The 18,148-nt window shown below is 35.9% G+C and overlaps 1 protein-coding gene across 1 annotated transcript in view; it reads right to left on the bottom strand.

Annotated features, from left to right (window-relative positions):
• LOC136791965 (IQ domain-containing protein H-like) overlaps positions 1 to 18,148 on the bottom strand; it is a 45,598-nt gene that overhangs the window by 13,990 nt on the left and 13,460 nt on the right. The window contains exons 3-4 of the mRNA XM_059059548.2: positions 2,476 to 2,555; positions 611 to 649 (exon numbers count right to left, since the gene is read on the bottom strand). Of these exons, the coding sequence (XP_058915531.2) occupies positions 611 to 649; positions 2,476 to 2,555 (119 nt within the window). The remainder of the gene's footprint in view (positions 1 to 610; positions 650 to 2,475; positions 2,556 to 18,148) is intronic.

The raw sequence follows: 18,148 nt of genomic DNA on the forward strand, positions 1-18,148 counted from the left end.
CCCCCACACACGTAAGTACATGCTGGAGGACAACTGAGTTTTGTTTTCCTGTTTTATTCTTTCTAAGTGTACTTTTAAAAGATGAAAATCTTAGATAGAGGGGCTTCCCTGGTGGTGCAGTGGTTGAGAGTCTGCCTGCCGATGCAGGGGACACGGGTTCGTGCCCCGGTCCGGGAAGATCCCGCATGCCGCAGAGCGGCTGGGCCCGTGAGCCATGGCTGCTGAGCCTGCGTGTCCGGAGCCTGTGCTCCGCAACGGGAGAGGCCACAACAGTGAGAGGCCCGTGTACCGCAAAAAAAAAAAAAAATTTAGATAGAGGTTGAAGACTGATGTGATTCAGAAAATTTGAGTATGCTAAATCACTTTTTTGGACTGCAGTCTGAGAAATAATTCAGTCCCAACAGAGGGGGAAAAAGGGTTTTCCACTTTAGATGAACCATGTTTTATTTTCTGAAAACATGATTTAATTTCTTTTATAAAAGAAGAGTGAAGGAACTTTTGTTGTCGTCTCCAGCTGTCAAACCTGCCTCCCGTACTTTTGCCCTGAAGCAAACGGAAGGGACATCAGGTGACAAACCCCAAATTTCAACTAGTCACACAAATTACAGACCTTCCTATCATGATATCCTCTTGACTTTCTGCCTTTTCTCTACAATGAAGAACAGACAACAGTTTAAATCAAAATGACTCTCATGGGCAATTTTACGAAACAAATAGAAGGCACAGTCTCCCCCTCCCCCTCCCCCCACTTCCCCAGCTTCCCCCTCTGGGCCAGCCTGTTCCCTCTTTCCAGGCAGGCAGGAGCTAATAATCAGAAAGACCTTTCCCACCCCAGACAGTGATGCTCTGCTTGCCAAGGGCCCTGATTGCTTTGAAGAAAGAGTTTGACAGAGTAAATATTTACAAAAACAACTATAATCAGATGCCAAGTCCCACTTCTAGGGGACAGGCAGAGAAGTATTTTCAAGAAAGGGTTTCTCCATGTGGCACCACACTGCCCGGTGGTGGGGACTGATCCAAGCTCTGTTCTGGGTTTATCGTGAGTCCAGGCATATCACAGTCTTTCTCTTAGCCTTTTAACTTCCATGCTAGGACACTTTCCACAGAGTATATGAATAATTTCATTTACCGCTGAAGAGTCAATTCAGAAATGTACTAATTCGGGACCATGGGGAAGTCTTCAACTATTACGGCTTTTAGCAGTAGGGGAAAGCTTCATGAAGTCAATAGGGAAGGGATTAAAGGCAGGGTTAATTAGCACTCAGGAAATGTCATTATTTAAAATATTTTTTTTTGAGATAGTCCACTTACTGGCTAAAACACAGTCATATTTATATTACCTGGAGGTTACCTATAAACTGTGGAACCTGAGAGCTTGAACACAGTGAGAATCAAAACAGGTGCGCCTGCCTGTTCCCATTATGCACATTAGCCCATGGCCTACGCACAGCCTGTTAAACAGCTGAATCTGAAACAATCATGGTGCAGGCCAAACACTAGCCTGAAGGCCTGCCTGTCTTGGGATTTGGCCATTTACATTGATTTTTTTTTTAACCCATGTTTTTCATGAAACACAAATATTTGCCATGACAACTGGGGTGTCACATGACATACTGCTACATAAAGAGCTTGGAAATCTCTTAAGGGGAAACAGCCCACCAGTGCTGCAAATACAGTGAAAACATCTTGAGGAAGATGTGGGCATTAAAAGACGAAGGTCTGGAAAGAACAGGTAACAGTTTACTATGCCGACATAGTAGGATTAATTTCTTCTGTGCTACTCTTCAATTTCTCTTTCTTTCTTCCTTTTTTTTTTTTTTTAAATGGGAGCAGCTGTAAACATGACCACATAGGGTAAGCCCAGAAAAAAAACCACTGCCAGCTGTCTCCTTCTGTGGTGAAAAGTTTCAATTATTACTAGTCTGTCTGTGGCTCATAAACATAAGAAAGCAAGCTACAAAAGTCCAGCACCTTTAAACCAGGAGAATCTCCATAAGGATGAGCATGTTGTACTGTGAGGTCCTAATGTTAAAGAACACAAATTTCCTTTCCCTTCCACATTAAGGTATCTGTACAAAATTGGGGAACTTGCTTTATTATCCTATGCTTAAAGACAAATGAAACCTCACAATAACATACCCTATGCAACACAAATTTGAATATAAAGCAATAGTTTTGTATTCCGGACTCCTGGGCCCTTGACCAGCTAGCAGTAGAGATTGACTCAGTCATTTAGTTAATCTCGAAATAATGCAACATGATGGAATTTTTTAGATCCTACTGATATTGTCATGGTAGAGTTTACCTGCATAACAATCTTCCCTTTTAAAATCAAATGCATTCCAGCAGCAGCTGAAATAGTATTTATTTCTATGTGAAAGGTACAACTCAATAACATTAGCGTATTACCAAAAATCTCACTGAGAATATTGTAAATCAGAACAATTTTCTTTCATTAGTTAGGCATATAAATACCTTTGATCTTTGTTTCCTGAGAGAGGGATTCTTCACTTCCGCTGGAATTGATTGCGTTCTCTGGGGTGTAGTGAAAGGGGCTGTGGATCAAAGTGGTGCAATGTTACCTCTTCCAGAAAGAGAGACTGATTCATTGGGTTGATGCTACTGGGTTTGCACCTTGAAAGTCAGATGGCTCTGTCACCCATTCACTGTTCACTGCCAGTCGTTCTTGTATCAATTCAATGAAACATTTGTGATAATCGACTTCAAAAGGAAAGCAAAGAGCTTGGAAGGGCAACGGTTCCATCAGAACATAAGGTCAGCTCCCCTTATGCAAATTTCCTAGAGGAAAGGGCAGAATTTAAAAGCAAGCAATTTAGAGAGTTATCTTTGTCTTATAAAATGTTTTGCTGTAAGATTTCTTTAAATAGCCGTATTCCCAAGTTCACTTAAAAGGTAAATAAATACAACTATATAAGATGGACAATTCTAATGCATAGTCATTTAAAAAGAAAATTCTAAAGAATTAAAATGGCTTCGGGTAAATAAAACAAGTGAAAAACACAAGTAAATATTATTTTTGAAATTAATTAAATCTATAAGCAACAACTTTTGGAGAACACATCTAGTCCGTGGGGGGTAAGCCTACGCTCTAGACAATGCTTGGAAGAGAAATGGAATCTCTCCTGTTGCCTGGCAGCAAACCCAACTGCCATTTACAGAAAAGCTCAAATCTGACATTCTCAGGAGAGAAAAATTCTTACCCTACTCTTTCTAAGAAAGAGTACAAATAATTTATTTAAATAGTTAATTCAGTCAAAGAAGTGAGGCTTCTTTCAACTCACTTCCTTAGTCCACCCCTTTTCTGTCAGTTCTCTAACAACGATGTTAGAACTGACAGATATTCGTTAAATACAACACATCAGTATATGATTTAGAATTCCACTTTGAGGACTCAGTTCTCTCACCTTGCCTCAAGTGGGCTGCAAGGAGTATCTTCAGCCATCTCTTTAAAAGTAGCAGGAAGTCCAGAGTCTTAGCACAAAAAAATCACCTCCACAGAAGACTTTTGTTGCATTGGACCAACCCCGTTTTACCACCTTCCTGGTTTCCCTGTCTTTCAGAGATCCTCCAAGACTGTGAGACTGCCCACCAACTTCCCTAAGGCGGGGCAATTGGCTATACAGTCGGTCCTCTGTATTCATGGATTCTGCATCCTCAGATTCAACCAATTTCCATCCGCGGTTGGTTGAATCCACAGATGCAGAACCCGGGAATACAGAGGGCCAACTGTGCAATGCCATACTATAGGAGGGACTCGAGCATCCTCAGATATGAGTATCCACTGGGGGTCCTGGAACCAATCCCCTGAGGATACTGAGGGACAACTGTAGTGTGTGAAGACTCCATTTTCATCCTACAAGTTCTTGCCTTGACTTCTGTGCTATCCTACCCCACTGTCCACTTGAACCTGGTTCTCCCATTTTGAAGGTCAGTTCACACCATATATCCAGGCTACTGTAAGTCCACAGATTCACCCATAAAGCCTGTTATTCCTGTTATCTGCAAGCTCAGTACACTTTTTGTTTAACTTTCAGGTTCCTGCAGACAAATGAGATTTATGGTTAAATTCCCATGATGAAACAAAATAGCAGCTGAGAAGTGGGCATGATTTTTAAAGGAATTTATTAAAATTTCAGTGAAATTTGGTAGAATGAAGATCTAAAAGATTTGTAATTTCACGTGGATAATCCAGTTAGTGGTATCTCTAAAAAAATTTTTTTTGAGGTTTTTCTTAGTTACCTGCAGAAATTCTGTCATTAAATTTACAACTTCATGTAGCCTTGGATTTTATGGGACACATGCATTTGAAGAATGTGTCTGCATCCTAAGGCACTGTCTGTTTTGCTACTCAGTTTCCCTTCTGGAAAAATCTGTTGGATAAATATTGCCAGTGTCAATGCAAGGGAAAAAAATCTTGTCTTTCTGGAGAAATTTGTATGTTTCTGTGATAGTTATTGGCATGTGCCTCCCAAGAAGCCATCCCCCCTTCTTCCTTGCTGATTTTAGAACCTCAATTTTTTCAGGGTAACAACATTCCCAGCTTCTAGGGTTTCCAGATTTAGCAAAAAAAAAATTTTTTTAAGGGCACACAGTGAAATTTAAACTTTAGACAAACAACAAGTAATGTTGTAGTATAAGTATGCCCCAGATATTAAATATATTTAATATCCATGAATAGATTAGACCAGAATTTCATGAATGGATTAGACCAAGCATAATTTATCATCCTAAGTATTTAGTATAAGTGTGTCCCAAATCCTAATCCTAATCCTACTCTTATCCCTGGACATTCACTTTCTCAGCCTTTCTTGTACCTAACAGTGGCCATGTGATCAGTGAGAAGTGAAGTCCATCCCGGGGCTTCTGGGAAGAGATTGGTGCCACTATTTTTCCCTCTTCCTGCCTGGAGTGTGTATGTTAAGGCCACATCTGCAGGAGTCATTTTAGAGCTGTGAGTTAGCAAGCATGAGGATGAAATGAAACGTGCTAAAGAAGGTAAAGCAGAGACTCATTCTAACCCTGTGTATCAGCATCATCAGCACTAGACTCCCTACTTCCTGATTCTTTATGAGATAAATGAACTCCTCATTGTTTAAGCCATGAGGTAGTTAGGGTTTCTGATATTTGCAGTCACATACATTCCTGACTGGTACCCCTCCCTCCCCCTCCTTATTCTCTCTATTCTGTGCTCTGTCTTACTGCATGTGCAAGGGCCTCAGGAACAATGTTCAACAGTGATGGCAATAATAATGATGGCAGTAGTGGTTATCCCTCAACTGTCTCTGCTTTTAATGAGGAAATAGAATATTTCTAAAGTTTCCCTACTAAGAACATTGTTTTCTGTGGGGTTTTGGTTGAAGACAATAATCAGGTTCAGAAAATTCTCTTCTACTTCTACTCTGCCCAGAAGCTTTTTCTTATTATTAACGTTGAATTGTATGATTTTAAAATTTTAGTATGTATTGAGATGATTGCAGGGTTTTTCTTTTTCTTTTTTTTTTTTTTTTTTTTTTTTGTGGTACGCGGGCCTCTCACTGTTGTGGCCTCTCCCGTTGTGGAGCACAGACTCCGGACGCACAGGCTCAGCGGCCATGGCTCATGGGCCCAGCTGCTCCGCGGCATGTGGGATCTTCGCGGACCAGGGCACGAACCCGTGTCCCCTGCATCGGCAGGCAGACTCTCAACCACTGTACCACCAGGGAAGCCCGAGACAGGTATTTTTGACTACCAAATCAAATTATCTAATGATATTGTTTTCTTTACGTTTTCTATTTTTTCTTCAGTTAACTTTGGTAATTTAGATTTTTCTAGGAAATTTTTCATTTTGTTTTAAAAAATGTATTGGTATTAAGTTACCATATTATGCTTTTTAAAAATTTTACCTGTCTGTAGTTTCTGCCTTTTTTCATTTTCATATTATTTATTTGTTCCTTCCCTTTTTAAAAATTACAGCTTTATTGAAGTATAATTGACAAATGAAATTGTAAGGTATTTAAAGTGAACATTGTGATGATATATTTAATATATATATATATGAAAGGATTCCCCCATCTAGTTAATTAACACATCCATCATCTCATGTTTTTATATTTTTTATTAGCGAGAACATTTTTCTACTCTCTTAGGAAATTTCAATTATACAATATAGTGTTATCAACTATAGTCATCATGTTATGCATTAGCTCCTCAGACATTATTCATCTCGTAGCTGAAAGTTTGTACCCTTTTACCAACCTCTCCCTATTTCCCCCACCCCTCAAACCCTGGCAACCATTTTTCTACTCAGTGTTTCTATGAGTTTGACTTTTTTTTTTTTTTTTTTTTTTTTTAGATTCCACATATAAGCTATACCATGTGGTATTTGTCTTTCTCTGTCGGGCTTATTTCAGTTAGCATTCATACCCTCCAGATTCATCCATGTTGTCCAAATGGCAGAATTTCCTTCTTTTTTAAGACTGAATAATATCCCACTATAAATATACGACATTAAGTTGTGTCTATACCTTGGCTATTGTGAATAATGCTGCAATGAACATGGGAGTACAGATATCTCTGGAGATAATGACTTCGTTTCCTTTGGATATATACCCAGAAGCGAAATTGCTGAATCAAGTGGTGGTTCTATTCTTAAGGTATTGAGAAACCTCCATATTGTTTTCCATAGCAGCTTTACCAGTTTATATTCCTACCAAAAGTGTACACTGATTCCCTTTTCTCCGTATCCTCATTGGCATTTGTTATCTCTTGTCTTTCGGATAAAAGCCATTCAAACAGGTGTGAGGTGATACTTCATTGTTGTTTTCATTTGCATTTTGCTGATGATTATGACATTGATCACCTTTTCATGTCCCTGTTGGATTTGTTTGTCTTTTTTGAAAAATGCCTATTCAGGTCCTTTGCCCATTAAAAAATTTGGGTTATTTGTTTTTTTGCTATTGAGTTGTATGAGTTTCTTGTATATTTTATGTATTAGCCCTTTATTGGATATGTGGTTTGCATATATTTTATCCCATTCCACAGGTTGCTTTTTCATTTTGTTGATGATTTCCTTTGCTGTGCAGAAGCTTTTTAATTTGATGTAGCCTAACTTGTTTATTTTTGCATTGGTTGCCTTTGCTTTTGGTGTTAAATCTCCCCCCAAAAAAAATCATTTCCAAGAGCTTATCCTTTGTGCGTTTTCCTTAGGAGTTTTACGGTTTCAGGTCTAATGTTCAAGTCTTTAATCCATTTTGAGTCAATTTTTGTGTATGGTATGAGATAAGGGCCCACTTTTATTCTTTTTAACATGGCTGTCTAGTTTTCCCAACACTATTTATTGAAGAGATTAACCTTTCCCCATTGTATATTATTGAATTCTTTGCAAAAATTAATTGACCATAAAAGCATGAGTTTATTTCTGGGCTCTCTGTTTGGTTCCATAGATATATGTGTCTGTTTTTATGCCAATACCATGCTGTTTTGGTTACTATAGCTTTGTAATATCGTTTGGAATCAGGAAATGTGATGCCTCCAGTTTTGTTCTTCTTCCTCAAGATTATTTTCACTATTTGGTGTCTCTTGTGGTTCTATATGAATATTAGGATTATTTTTTCTATTTCTGTGAAAAATGCTATTGGGTTTTTAATATGGATTGCATTGAATCTGCAGATTGCTTTGGGCAGTATGACCATTTTAACAATACTAATTCTTCCAGCCCATGAACACAGAATAGCTTTCTATGTATTTGTGTCTTCAACTTCTTTCATCAATGTTTTACAGTTTTCAGTGCACAGATCTTTCACCTCCTTGGTTAAACTTATTCTTAAGTACATTATTGTTTTTGGTGCTGTTGTAAATGGTACTGTTTTCTTAATTTCTCTTTCTGATAGTTGTTAGTGTATAAAAATGCAACTGATTTTTGTATAGTGATTTTTGTATACTGCAACTTTACTGAATTCATTGATTAGTTTTAACCATTTTTTGGTAGTGACTTTAGGGTTTTCTGTACATATTATGTTATCTGCAGAGACAGTTTTACTTCTTCCTTTCTAATTTAGATGCCTTTTATTTCTTTTTCTTGCCTAATTTCTCTGACTAGGACTTCCACAAATATGTTGAATAAAAGTGGCAAGACTGGGCATCCTTGTCTTATTCCTGATCTTAGAGGAAAAGCTTTTAGCTTTTAACTTTTGAGTATAATGTTAGCTGTGGTCTGTCATAAATGGCATTGATTATGTTGAATTATGTTTCTTCTATACCAATTTTTTGAGAGTTTTTATCATGAAAGGATGTTGAATTTTCAAATGCTTTTTCTGCAGCTACTGAGATGATCATATGATTTTTATCCTTTGTTTTGTTAATGTGGTGTATCACATTTATTGATTTGCATATGTTGAACCATCCTTGCATCTCAGGGATAAATCATACTTGATTATGGTGTGTGATCCTTTTAATGTGCTGTTGAATTCAGTTTGCTCATATTTTCTTGAGGATTTTTGCATCTATGTTCACTGGGAATATTGGCTTGTTATTTTCTTTTCTTGTAGTGTCCTGGTCTGGCTTTGGTATGAGGGTAAATGAGTTTGGAAGTGTTCCCTCTTACTTTACTTTTTAGAAGAATTTGAGAAGAATTGCTATTAATTTTCCTTTCAATGGTTGGTGGAATTCACCAGTAAACTCATCTGGTCCTGGACTTTTCTTTGTTGAGAGGTTTTTGATTAATGGTTCAATCTCCTTGCTAATAATTGGTCTGTTCAGATTTTCTGTTTTTTCATGATTCAGACTTGGTAGATTTATGTTTCCAGGAATTTATCCATTTCTTCTAGGTTGTCTAATTTTTTGGCATATAATTATTCATAGTTGTTTCTTATGATCCTTAGTATTTCTGTGTTGTAATGTCTCCTCTTTCATTTCTGCTTTTATTTATTTGAGTCTTCTCTTTTTTTTTAGTTTAGCTAGAGGTTTGTATATTTGTTTGTCTTTCCAAAAACAACTCTTATTTTTCATTGATAGTCTCCCTTGTCTTTCTAGCCTCTATTTCATTTCTTTCCACTCTGGTCTTTGTTATTTCCTTCCTGTATCTTTTGGCTTAGTTTGTTATTAGTGTAAAGTTGGGTTGTTTATTTCAGATTTTTCTTTTTTCTTAATGTTGTTGGTATTTATTGTTATAAACGTCTATCTTAGAACTCCTTTTTTTGCATCCCATAAGCTTTGGTATGGTGTATTTCCATTTGTATCATGATCTTTTAAAATTTCCCTTTTGATTTTTTCTTTCACCCATTGGTTGTTCTGGAGCCTGTTGTTTAATCTGCACATATTTATGAATTTTCCAGTTTTTCTCTTGTAATTGATTTCTACTTTCATACCATTGTGTTTGGAAGAGAACCGTGGTGTGATTTCAGTTGTCTTAAATTTATTAAGACTTGCTTTAATTTCTATTTCCCTGGTGATTAATGATGTTAAGCATAGTTTCATGTATCTATTTACATTCATTTATGTTCTTTGGTAAAATGTCTGTTCAAATCTTTTGTCCATTATGTTATTGGATTGCTTTTTTTGTTTGTTTTCTTTTTTCTCTTTTTAAAAAAATTTTATTGAATTATAGTTGATTTACAATATTGTGTTTAATTTTGGCTGTACAGCAAAGTGACTCAGTTATACATATACATATTCTTTTTCATGTTCTTTTCCATCATGGTTTATCATAGGTATTTCATGTTTTCTTAATAGCTTTTACAATCTACTTTTTCTTTTCCAGTGGATAGAGAAGGTATTTGGCTTTTATTTAATTTATTTTTTTATACAGCAGGTTCTTATTAGTTATCCATTTTATACATATTAGTATATACATGTCAATCCCAATCTCCCAATTCATCCCACCACTTTCCCCCCTTGGTGTCCATACATTTGTTCTCTACATCTGTGTCTCAATTTCTACCCTGCAAACTGGTTCATCTGTACCATTTTTCTAGGTTCCACATATATGCATTAATATACAATATTTGTTTATCTCTTTTTTTATGGAACTCAAATATTTTTTTGAATTTTATTTTATTTATTTTTTTATACAGCAGGTTCTTATTAGTTATCCATTTTATACACATCAGTGTATACATGTCAATCCCAATCTCCCAATTCATCACACCCCCACCCCCACCCACCACTGCTTTCCATCCTTGGTGTCCATACGTTTGTTCTCTACATCTGTGTCTAAATTTCTACCCTGTAAACTGGTTCATCTGTAACATTTTTCTAGGTTCCACATATATGCGTTATTATGTGATATTTGTCTTTCTCTTTCTGACTTACTTCACTCTCTATGACAGTCTCTAGATCCATCCACATGTCTACAAATGACCCAATTTCATTCCTTTTTATGGCTGAGTAACATTCCATTGTATATATGTACCATATCTTCTTTATCCATTCATCTGTTGATGGGCATTTAGGTTGCTTCCATGGCTATTGTAAGTAGTGCTGCAATGAACATTGGGGTGCATGTGTCTTTTTGAATTATGGTTTTCTCTGGGTATATGCCCAGTAGTGGGATTGCTGGGTTATATGGTAATTCTACTATTAGTTTTTTAAGGAACCTCCATACTGTTCTCCATAGTGGTTGTATCACTTTACATCCCACCAACAGTGCAAGAGGGTTCCCTCTTCTCTACACCCTCTCCAGTATTTGTTCTTTGTAGATTTTTGAATGATACCCATTCTAACTGGTATGAGGTGATAGCTCATTATAGTTTTGATTTGCATTTCTCTAATAATTAGTGATGTTGAGCAACTTTTCATGTGCTTCTTGGCCATCTGTATGTCTTCTTTGGAGAAATGTCTATTTAAGTCTTCTGCCCATTTTTGGATTGGGTTGTTTGTTTTTTAAATATTGAGCTGCATGAGCTGTTTATATATTTTGGAGATTACTCCTTTGTCCATTGATTTGTTTGCAAATATTTTCTCCCATTCTGAGGATTATCTTTTTGTCTTGTTTGTAGTTTCATTTGCTTTACAAAAGCTATTAAGTTTCATTAGGTTCCATTTGTTTATTTTTGTTTTTATTTCCTTTACTCTAGGAGGTGGATCAAAAAAGATCTTGCTGTGATTTATCTCAAAGAGTGTTCTTCCTATGTTTTCCTCGAAGGGTTTTATAGTGTCTGGCCTTACATTTAGGTCTTTAATCCATTTTGAATTTATTTTTGTGTATGATGTTAGGGAGTGTTCTAATTTCATTCTTTTACATGTAGCTGTCCAATTTTCCCAGCACCACTTATTGAAGAGACTGTCTTTTCTCCATTGTATATCCTTGCCTCCTTTGTCATAGATTAGTTGACCATATGTGCGTGGGTTTATCTCTGGGCTTTCTATCTTGTTCCATTGATCTATGTTTTTGTTTTTGTGCCAGTACCATATTGTCTTGTTTACTGTAGCTTTGTAGTATAGTCTGAAGTCAGGGAGTCTGATTCCTCCAACTTCATTTTTTTCCCCTCAAGACTGCTTTGGCTATTCGGGGTCTTTTGTATCTCCATACAACTTTTAAGATTTTTTGTTCTAGCTCTGTAAAAAAATGCCACTAATAATTTGATAGGGATTGAATTGAATCTGTAGATTGCTTTGGGTAGTATGGTCATTTTCACAATATTGATTCTTCCAATCCAAGAACATGCTATATCTCTCCATCTGTTGGTATCATCTTTAATTTCTTTCATCAGTGTCTTATAGTTTTCTGCATACAGGTCTTTTGTCTCCCTAGGTAGGTTTATAAACCTACCTAGGTTATAAACCTAGGTAGGTTTATTCCTAGGTATTTTATTCTTTTTGTTGCAATAGTAAATAGTAGTGTTTCCTTAATTTCTTTTTCAGATTTTTCATCATTAGTGTATAGGAATGCAAGAGATTTCTGTGCATTAATTTTGCACCCTGCAACTTTACCAAATTCATTGATTAGCTCTAGTAGTTTTCTGGTGGCATTTTTAGGATTCTCTATGTATAGTATCATGTCATCTGCAAACAGTGACAGTTTTACTTCTTCTTTTCTGATTTGGATTCCTTTTATTTCTTTTTCTTCTCTGACTGCCATGGCTAGGACTTCCAAAATTATGTTGAATAACAGTGGTGAGAGTGGACATCCTTGTCTTCTTCCTGATCTTAGAGGAAATGCTTTCAGTTTTTCACCATTGAGAATGATGTTTGCTGTGGGTTTGTCATGTATGGCATTTATTATGTTGAAGGAGGTTCCCTCTATGCCCCCTTTCGGGAGAGTTTTTATCATAAATGGGTGTTGAATTTTGTCAAAAGCTTTTTCTGCATCTATGGAGATGATCATTTAGTTTTTATTCTTTAAATTGTTAATATGGTGTATCACATTGATTGATTTGTGCATATTGAAGAATCCTTGCATCCCTGGAATAAATCCCACTTGATCATGGTGTATGATCCTTTTAATGTGTTGTTGGATTCTGTTTCCTAGTATTTTGCTGAGGATTTTTGGATCTATATTCATCAGTGATGTTCGTCTGTAATTTTCTTTTTTTGTAGTATCTTTGTCTGGTTTTGGTATCAGGGTGATGGTGGCCTCATAAAATGAGTTTGGGAGTATTCCTTCCTCTGAAATTTTTTGGAAGAGTTTGAGAAAGATGGGTGTTAGCTTTTCTCTAAATGTTTGATAGAATTCACCTGTGAAGCCATCTGGTCCTGGACTTCTGTTTGTTGGAAGATTTTTAATCACAGTTTCAATTTCATTACTTGTGATTGGTTTGTTCATATTTTCTATTTCTTCCTGGTTCAGTCTTGGAAGGTTATACCTTTCTAAGAAATTGTCCTTTTCTCCAGGTTGTCCATTTTATTGGCATAGAGTTGCTTGTAGTAGTCTCTTAGGATGCTTTGTATTTCTGCAGTGTCTGTTGTAACTTCTCCTTTTTCATTTCTAATTTTATTGATTTGAGTCCTCTCCCTCTTTTTCTTGATGAGTCTGGCTGAAGGTTTATCAATTTTGTTTATCTTCTCAAACAACCATCTTTTAGTTTTATTGATCTTTGCTATTGTTTTCTTTGATTCTATTTCATTTATTTCTGCTCTGATCTCTATGATTTCTTTCCTTCTACTAACTTTGGGTTTTGTTTTTTCTTCTTTCTCTAGTTCCTTTAGGTGTAAGGTTAGATTGTTTATTTGAGAATTTTCTTGTTTCTTGAGGTAGGCTTGTATTGCTATAAACTTCCCGCTTAGAGCTGCTTTTGCTGCATTCCATAGGTTTTGGATTGTTGTGTTTTCATTGTCATTTGTCTCTAGGTACTTTTTAATTTCTTCTTTGTTTTCTTCAGTGATCTCTTTGTTATTTAGTAGTGTATTGTTTAGCCTCCATGTGTTTGTATTTTTAATGTTTTTTCCCTGTAATTGATTTCTAATCTCATAGCATTGTGGTCAGAAAAGATGATTGATATGATTTCAATTTTCTTAAACTTATTGAGGCTTGATTTGTGACCCAAGATGTGATCTATCCTGGAGAATGTTCCGTGTGCACTTGAGAAGAAAGTGTAATCTGCTTTTTGGATGGAATGTCCTATAAATATCAATTAAATCTATCTGTTCTATTGTGTCATTTAAAGCTTGTGTTTCCTTATTAATTTTCTGTTTGGATGATCTGTTCATTGGTGTAAGTGAGGTGTTAAAGTCCCCCACTATTATTGTGTTACTGTCGATTTCCTCTTTCATAGCTGTTAGCAGTTGCCTTATGTATTGAGGTGCTCCTATGTTGGGTGCATATATATTTATAATTGTTATATCTTCTTCTTGGATTGATCCCTTGATCATTATGTAGTGTCCTTCCTTGTCTCTTGTAACATTCTTTATTTTAAAGTCTATTTTATCTGATATGAGTATTGCTACTCCAGCTTTCCTTTGATTTCCATTTTCATGGAATATCTTTTTTCATCCCCTCACTTTCAGTCTGAATGTGTCTCTAGGTCTGAAGTGGGTCTCTTGTAGACAGCATATATATGGGTCGTGTTTTTTTATCCATTCAGCAAGCTGGTGTCTTTTGGTTGGAGCATTTAATCCATTCACGTTTAAGGTAATTATTGATATGTATGTTCCTATTACCATTTTCTTAATTGTTATGGGTTTGTTTTTGTTTTTAGGTCCTTTTCTTCTCTTGTGTTTCCCACTTAGAGAAGTTCCTTTAGCATTTGTTGTAGAGCTGGTTTGGTGGTGCTGAATTCTCTTAGCTTTTGCTTGTCTGTAAAGCTTTTGATTTCTCCATTGAATCTGAATGAGATCCTTGCCGGGTAATCTTGGTTGTAGGTTCTTCCCTTTCATCACTTTAAATATGTCATGCCACTCCCTTCTGGCTTGTAGAGTTTCCGCTGAGAAATCTTAACCTGTTAACCTTATGGGAGTTCCCTTGTATGTTATTTGTCATTTTTCCCTTGTTGCTTTCAATAATTTTTCTTTGTCTTTAATTTTTGTCAATTTGATTACTATGTGTCTCGGCATATTTCTCCTTGGGTTTATCCTGTATGGGCCTCTCTACACTTCCTGGACTTGGGTGACTATTTCCTTTCCCATGTTAGGGAATTTTTCGACTATAATCTCTTCAAATATTTTCTCAGGTCCTTTCTCTTTCTCTTCTCCTTCTGAGACCCCTATGATGGGAATGTTGTTGCTTTTAATGTTTTCCCAGAGGTCTCTTAGGCTGTCTTCATTTCTTTTCATTCTTTTTTCTTTATTCTGTTCTGCGGCAGTGAATTCCACCATTCTGTCTTCCAGGTCACTTATCCGTTCTTCTGCCTCAGTTATTCTGCTATTGATTCCTTTTAGTGTATTTTCCATTTCAGTTATTGTATTGTTCATCTCTGTTTGTTTGTTGTTTAATTCTTCTAGATGTTTGTTCTTTAATTCTTCTAGGTCTTTGTTAAACATTTCTTGCATCGTCTCAATCTTTGTCTCCATTCTTTTTCTGAGGTCCTGGATCATCTTCAGTATCATTATTCTGAATTCTTTTTCTGGAAGGCTGCCTATCTCCACTTCATTTAGTTGTTTTTCTGGGGGTTTATCTTGTTCCTTCATCTGATACATAGCCCTCTCTGTCTTTCCATCTTGTCTGTCTTTCTGTGAATGTGGTTTTAGTTCCACAGGCTGCAGGATAGTAGTTCTTGTTTCTGTTGTCTGGTATTCAGCTTTTGGGAAGTCTGAGGTCTTCTACAGCATTCAGTAGGTGTTCTGTAGGACTTGTTCCACATGTAGATGTATTTTTGATGTATTTGTGGGGAAGAAGGTGATCTCCACATCTTATTCCTCCGCCATCTTGAAACTCTGGTGGGTTGCTTGTTTTCTTATTAGTGAATTATGAGAGTTCTTTATATATTTTGGACAAAAAAATTCTTTATCAAGGATGTGTTTTGAAATTTTAACTCCCAATTTGTAGCTTTTCTTTTCACTATCTTAACACTGTCTTTCAATGAATAGAAGTTTTAAGTTTTGATTAAGGCCAAGATATTAGTTTTTTTACTCTTGTGGATTAAGCTTTTGGTGTGGCATCTAAGAAATCTTTGCTTAACCCAAGAAAACAAAGATTTTACTCCTTTGTTTTCTTCTAAACGTTTTATAGTTTTAGGCTTTACACTGACTTCTATGATACATTTTGAATAAATCTTTGTATATGTTGTAAGGTATGGGTCAAGTTTCTATATATAGCTATCTTCAATTATTCAAGCATCATTTATTGAAAAGACTGTTCTTTCTCCATTGAATTGCCTTTGCACTTTTGTCAAAAATTAGTGTATATGTGTGAATTCTCTATTCTGTTCCACTGACCTCTGTCTTTATCCTTTTCCGATACCACATTGTCCTGATAACTCTAGCTTTATACTAACTCAGATAACATGAATCCTCTGATGTTTTTCTTTTTTAGAATTGTTTTGGTTATTGTACCATCTTTACCTTATCATACAAATTTTAGAATTGACTTGTTAATTTCTACCAAGAAATGTCTACTGATCTTGATTTGGATTTCATTGATTTATTGGCAATTTTGGGAGAATTAACATCATAACAATAACAAACCTTCTAACTGGTAAACATGGCTTACCTTTCCATTTATTTAGATCTTCTTTGAATTTTTTTCATTAGCATTTTGGAGTTTTCAGCATACAGATCTTGTACATATTTTTTAGTTTCATACCTAAGTATTTCGGTTTTTGGTGTTATTTTAATGGCATTGTTTTTAAAATTCAATTTCCAGTTGTTCCTTTCTAGTATATAGAAATTCAATTAATTTTGCATATTAACCTTGTATCCTGAAACCATGCTAACCTCCCTCATTCATTTTAGTGGCTTTGTGTGTGTGTGTGTGTGTGTGTGTGTGTGTGTGTGTGTGTTAGATTCTTTCAGATTTTCCATGTAGTAATCATTCTGTTTACAAAGAGATTATTTTATTTCTTCTCTTTCCATCTGCATGCCTTTGTTTTTCTTACCTCATTGCATTGGCTAGGACATTCAGTACAATGTTGAATAGATGTGGTGAGAGTGAATATTCTTGTATTATTCCTGATCTTAGGGAGAAAGCAGTTGGTCTTTCACCATTAAGTAAGATTTTAGCTGTAGATATCCTATATCAGGCTGAGGAAGTTCTTTACATTCCTAGTTTGCTTAGGGCTTTGAATTCAAATGGATGTTGAATTTTATTTTATTTTTATTTATTGTGGTGTTCAAATGATTTTTCTTCTTCAGTCTATTGATATGATGACTTACATTGACTTTTTAAAAATTATATACCATCTCTTTTGTTTATTTCTTTTTTTTTCTTTTATTTAAACATCTTTATTGGAGTCTAATTGCTTTACAATGTTAGTTTCTGCTGTATAATAAAGTGAATCAGCTATATGTATACATATATCCCCATATCCCCTCCCTCTTTTGTCTCCCTCCCACCCTCCCTATTTCACCCCTCTAGGTGGTCACAAAGCACGGAGCTGATCTCCCTGTGCTATGAAGCTGCTTCCCACTAACTATCTATTTTACATTTGTTAATGTATATATGTCCATGTCACTCTCTCACTTCATCCCACCTTACCCTTCCCCCTCCCTGTGTCCTCAAGTCCATTCTCTATGTCTGTGCCTTTATTCCTGTCCTGCCCCTAGGTTCTTCAGAACCTTTATTTTATTTTGTTTTAGATTCCATATATATGTGTTAGCATACAGTATTTGTTTTTCTCTTTCTGACTTACTTACATTGACCTTTAAGTGTTGAGAAAGTCCTACATTCCTAGGATAAACCCTACATGGTCATGATGTATTATCCTTGGTTAAGATAGGGTTTGCCAGGCTTCTCCTCTGTAAATTTTTTATTTTCCCCTTTCCATATCCTATTAGTTGGATATGAGTCATTAAGTCCAGCCCACATTCAAAGGAGGGAGAATTAAGCTCCACCTCCTGGAGGGAGGAATAACTACTTATATTATTTGGAATTCTTCTGTAAGTAAGATTTATCACTTCTCCCCCTCCTTCTATTTTAACTTCTCTATGTCTCTGTATTTAAAGTGAGTTTCTTGTAGACCACATATAGTTGAGTCTTGCTTATTTATCCAATCTGACAATGTGTCTTTTAACTGGTGTGTTTAGAACATTCACATTTAATATACAAAGAGTCTTCACTTTGTACCATTCCAATAGGCACAAATTTGGTACCACAATTTCATTAAATAATACCAGTCCCCCAACAGCAGGGTTCAAATTTCAGTTACTATGGTATAGTAACTGTCAGTAATGGCATAAAGCAAAAACTTTGCTGCTAGATCTTTGTTCCGCACATCATTATGTAAGTGAAAGATGCATGTCATGATCAGTGATTGGCCACTGTGTATCTGCTTTTGGGTTCACACACAGACTGCAAAGAATGTAGTGGTATTGCCTTCTTTTCTCTCAATGATAAATCCACATGATTTTTTACAAAAATTGATAATTGAAAGGTAGAATCGGTTAACAAAGCTGAAAGTGCAGCAAAAAATCTGAAAACTGATAGTGCTGAAAGTGAAATAAAAATTGATTATAAGTAGATCTCTAGAAGAAATAGCTGACTGTTGGAATGTTGATATTGCCACCGTTCACAAGACTCTGGTAATGCAGCCAGAGGAACTTTAAGGTTAACTTATTGACA

This window comes from Kogia breviceps, chromosome 3, assembly GCF_026419965.1.
Source record: "Kogia breviceps isolate mKogBre1 chromosome 3, mKogBre1 haplotype 1, whole genome shotgun sequence".
Taxonomy (NCBI): domain Eukaryota; kingdom Metazoa; phylum Chordata; class Mammalia; order Artiodactyla; family Physeteridae; genus Kogia; species Kogia breviceps.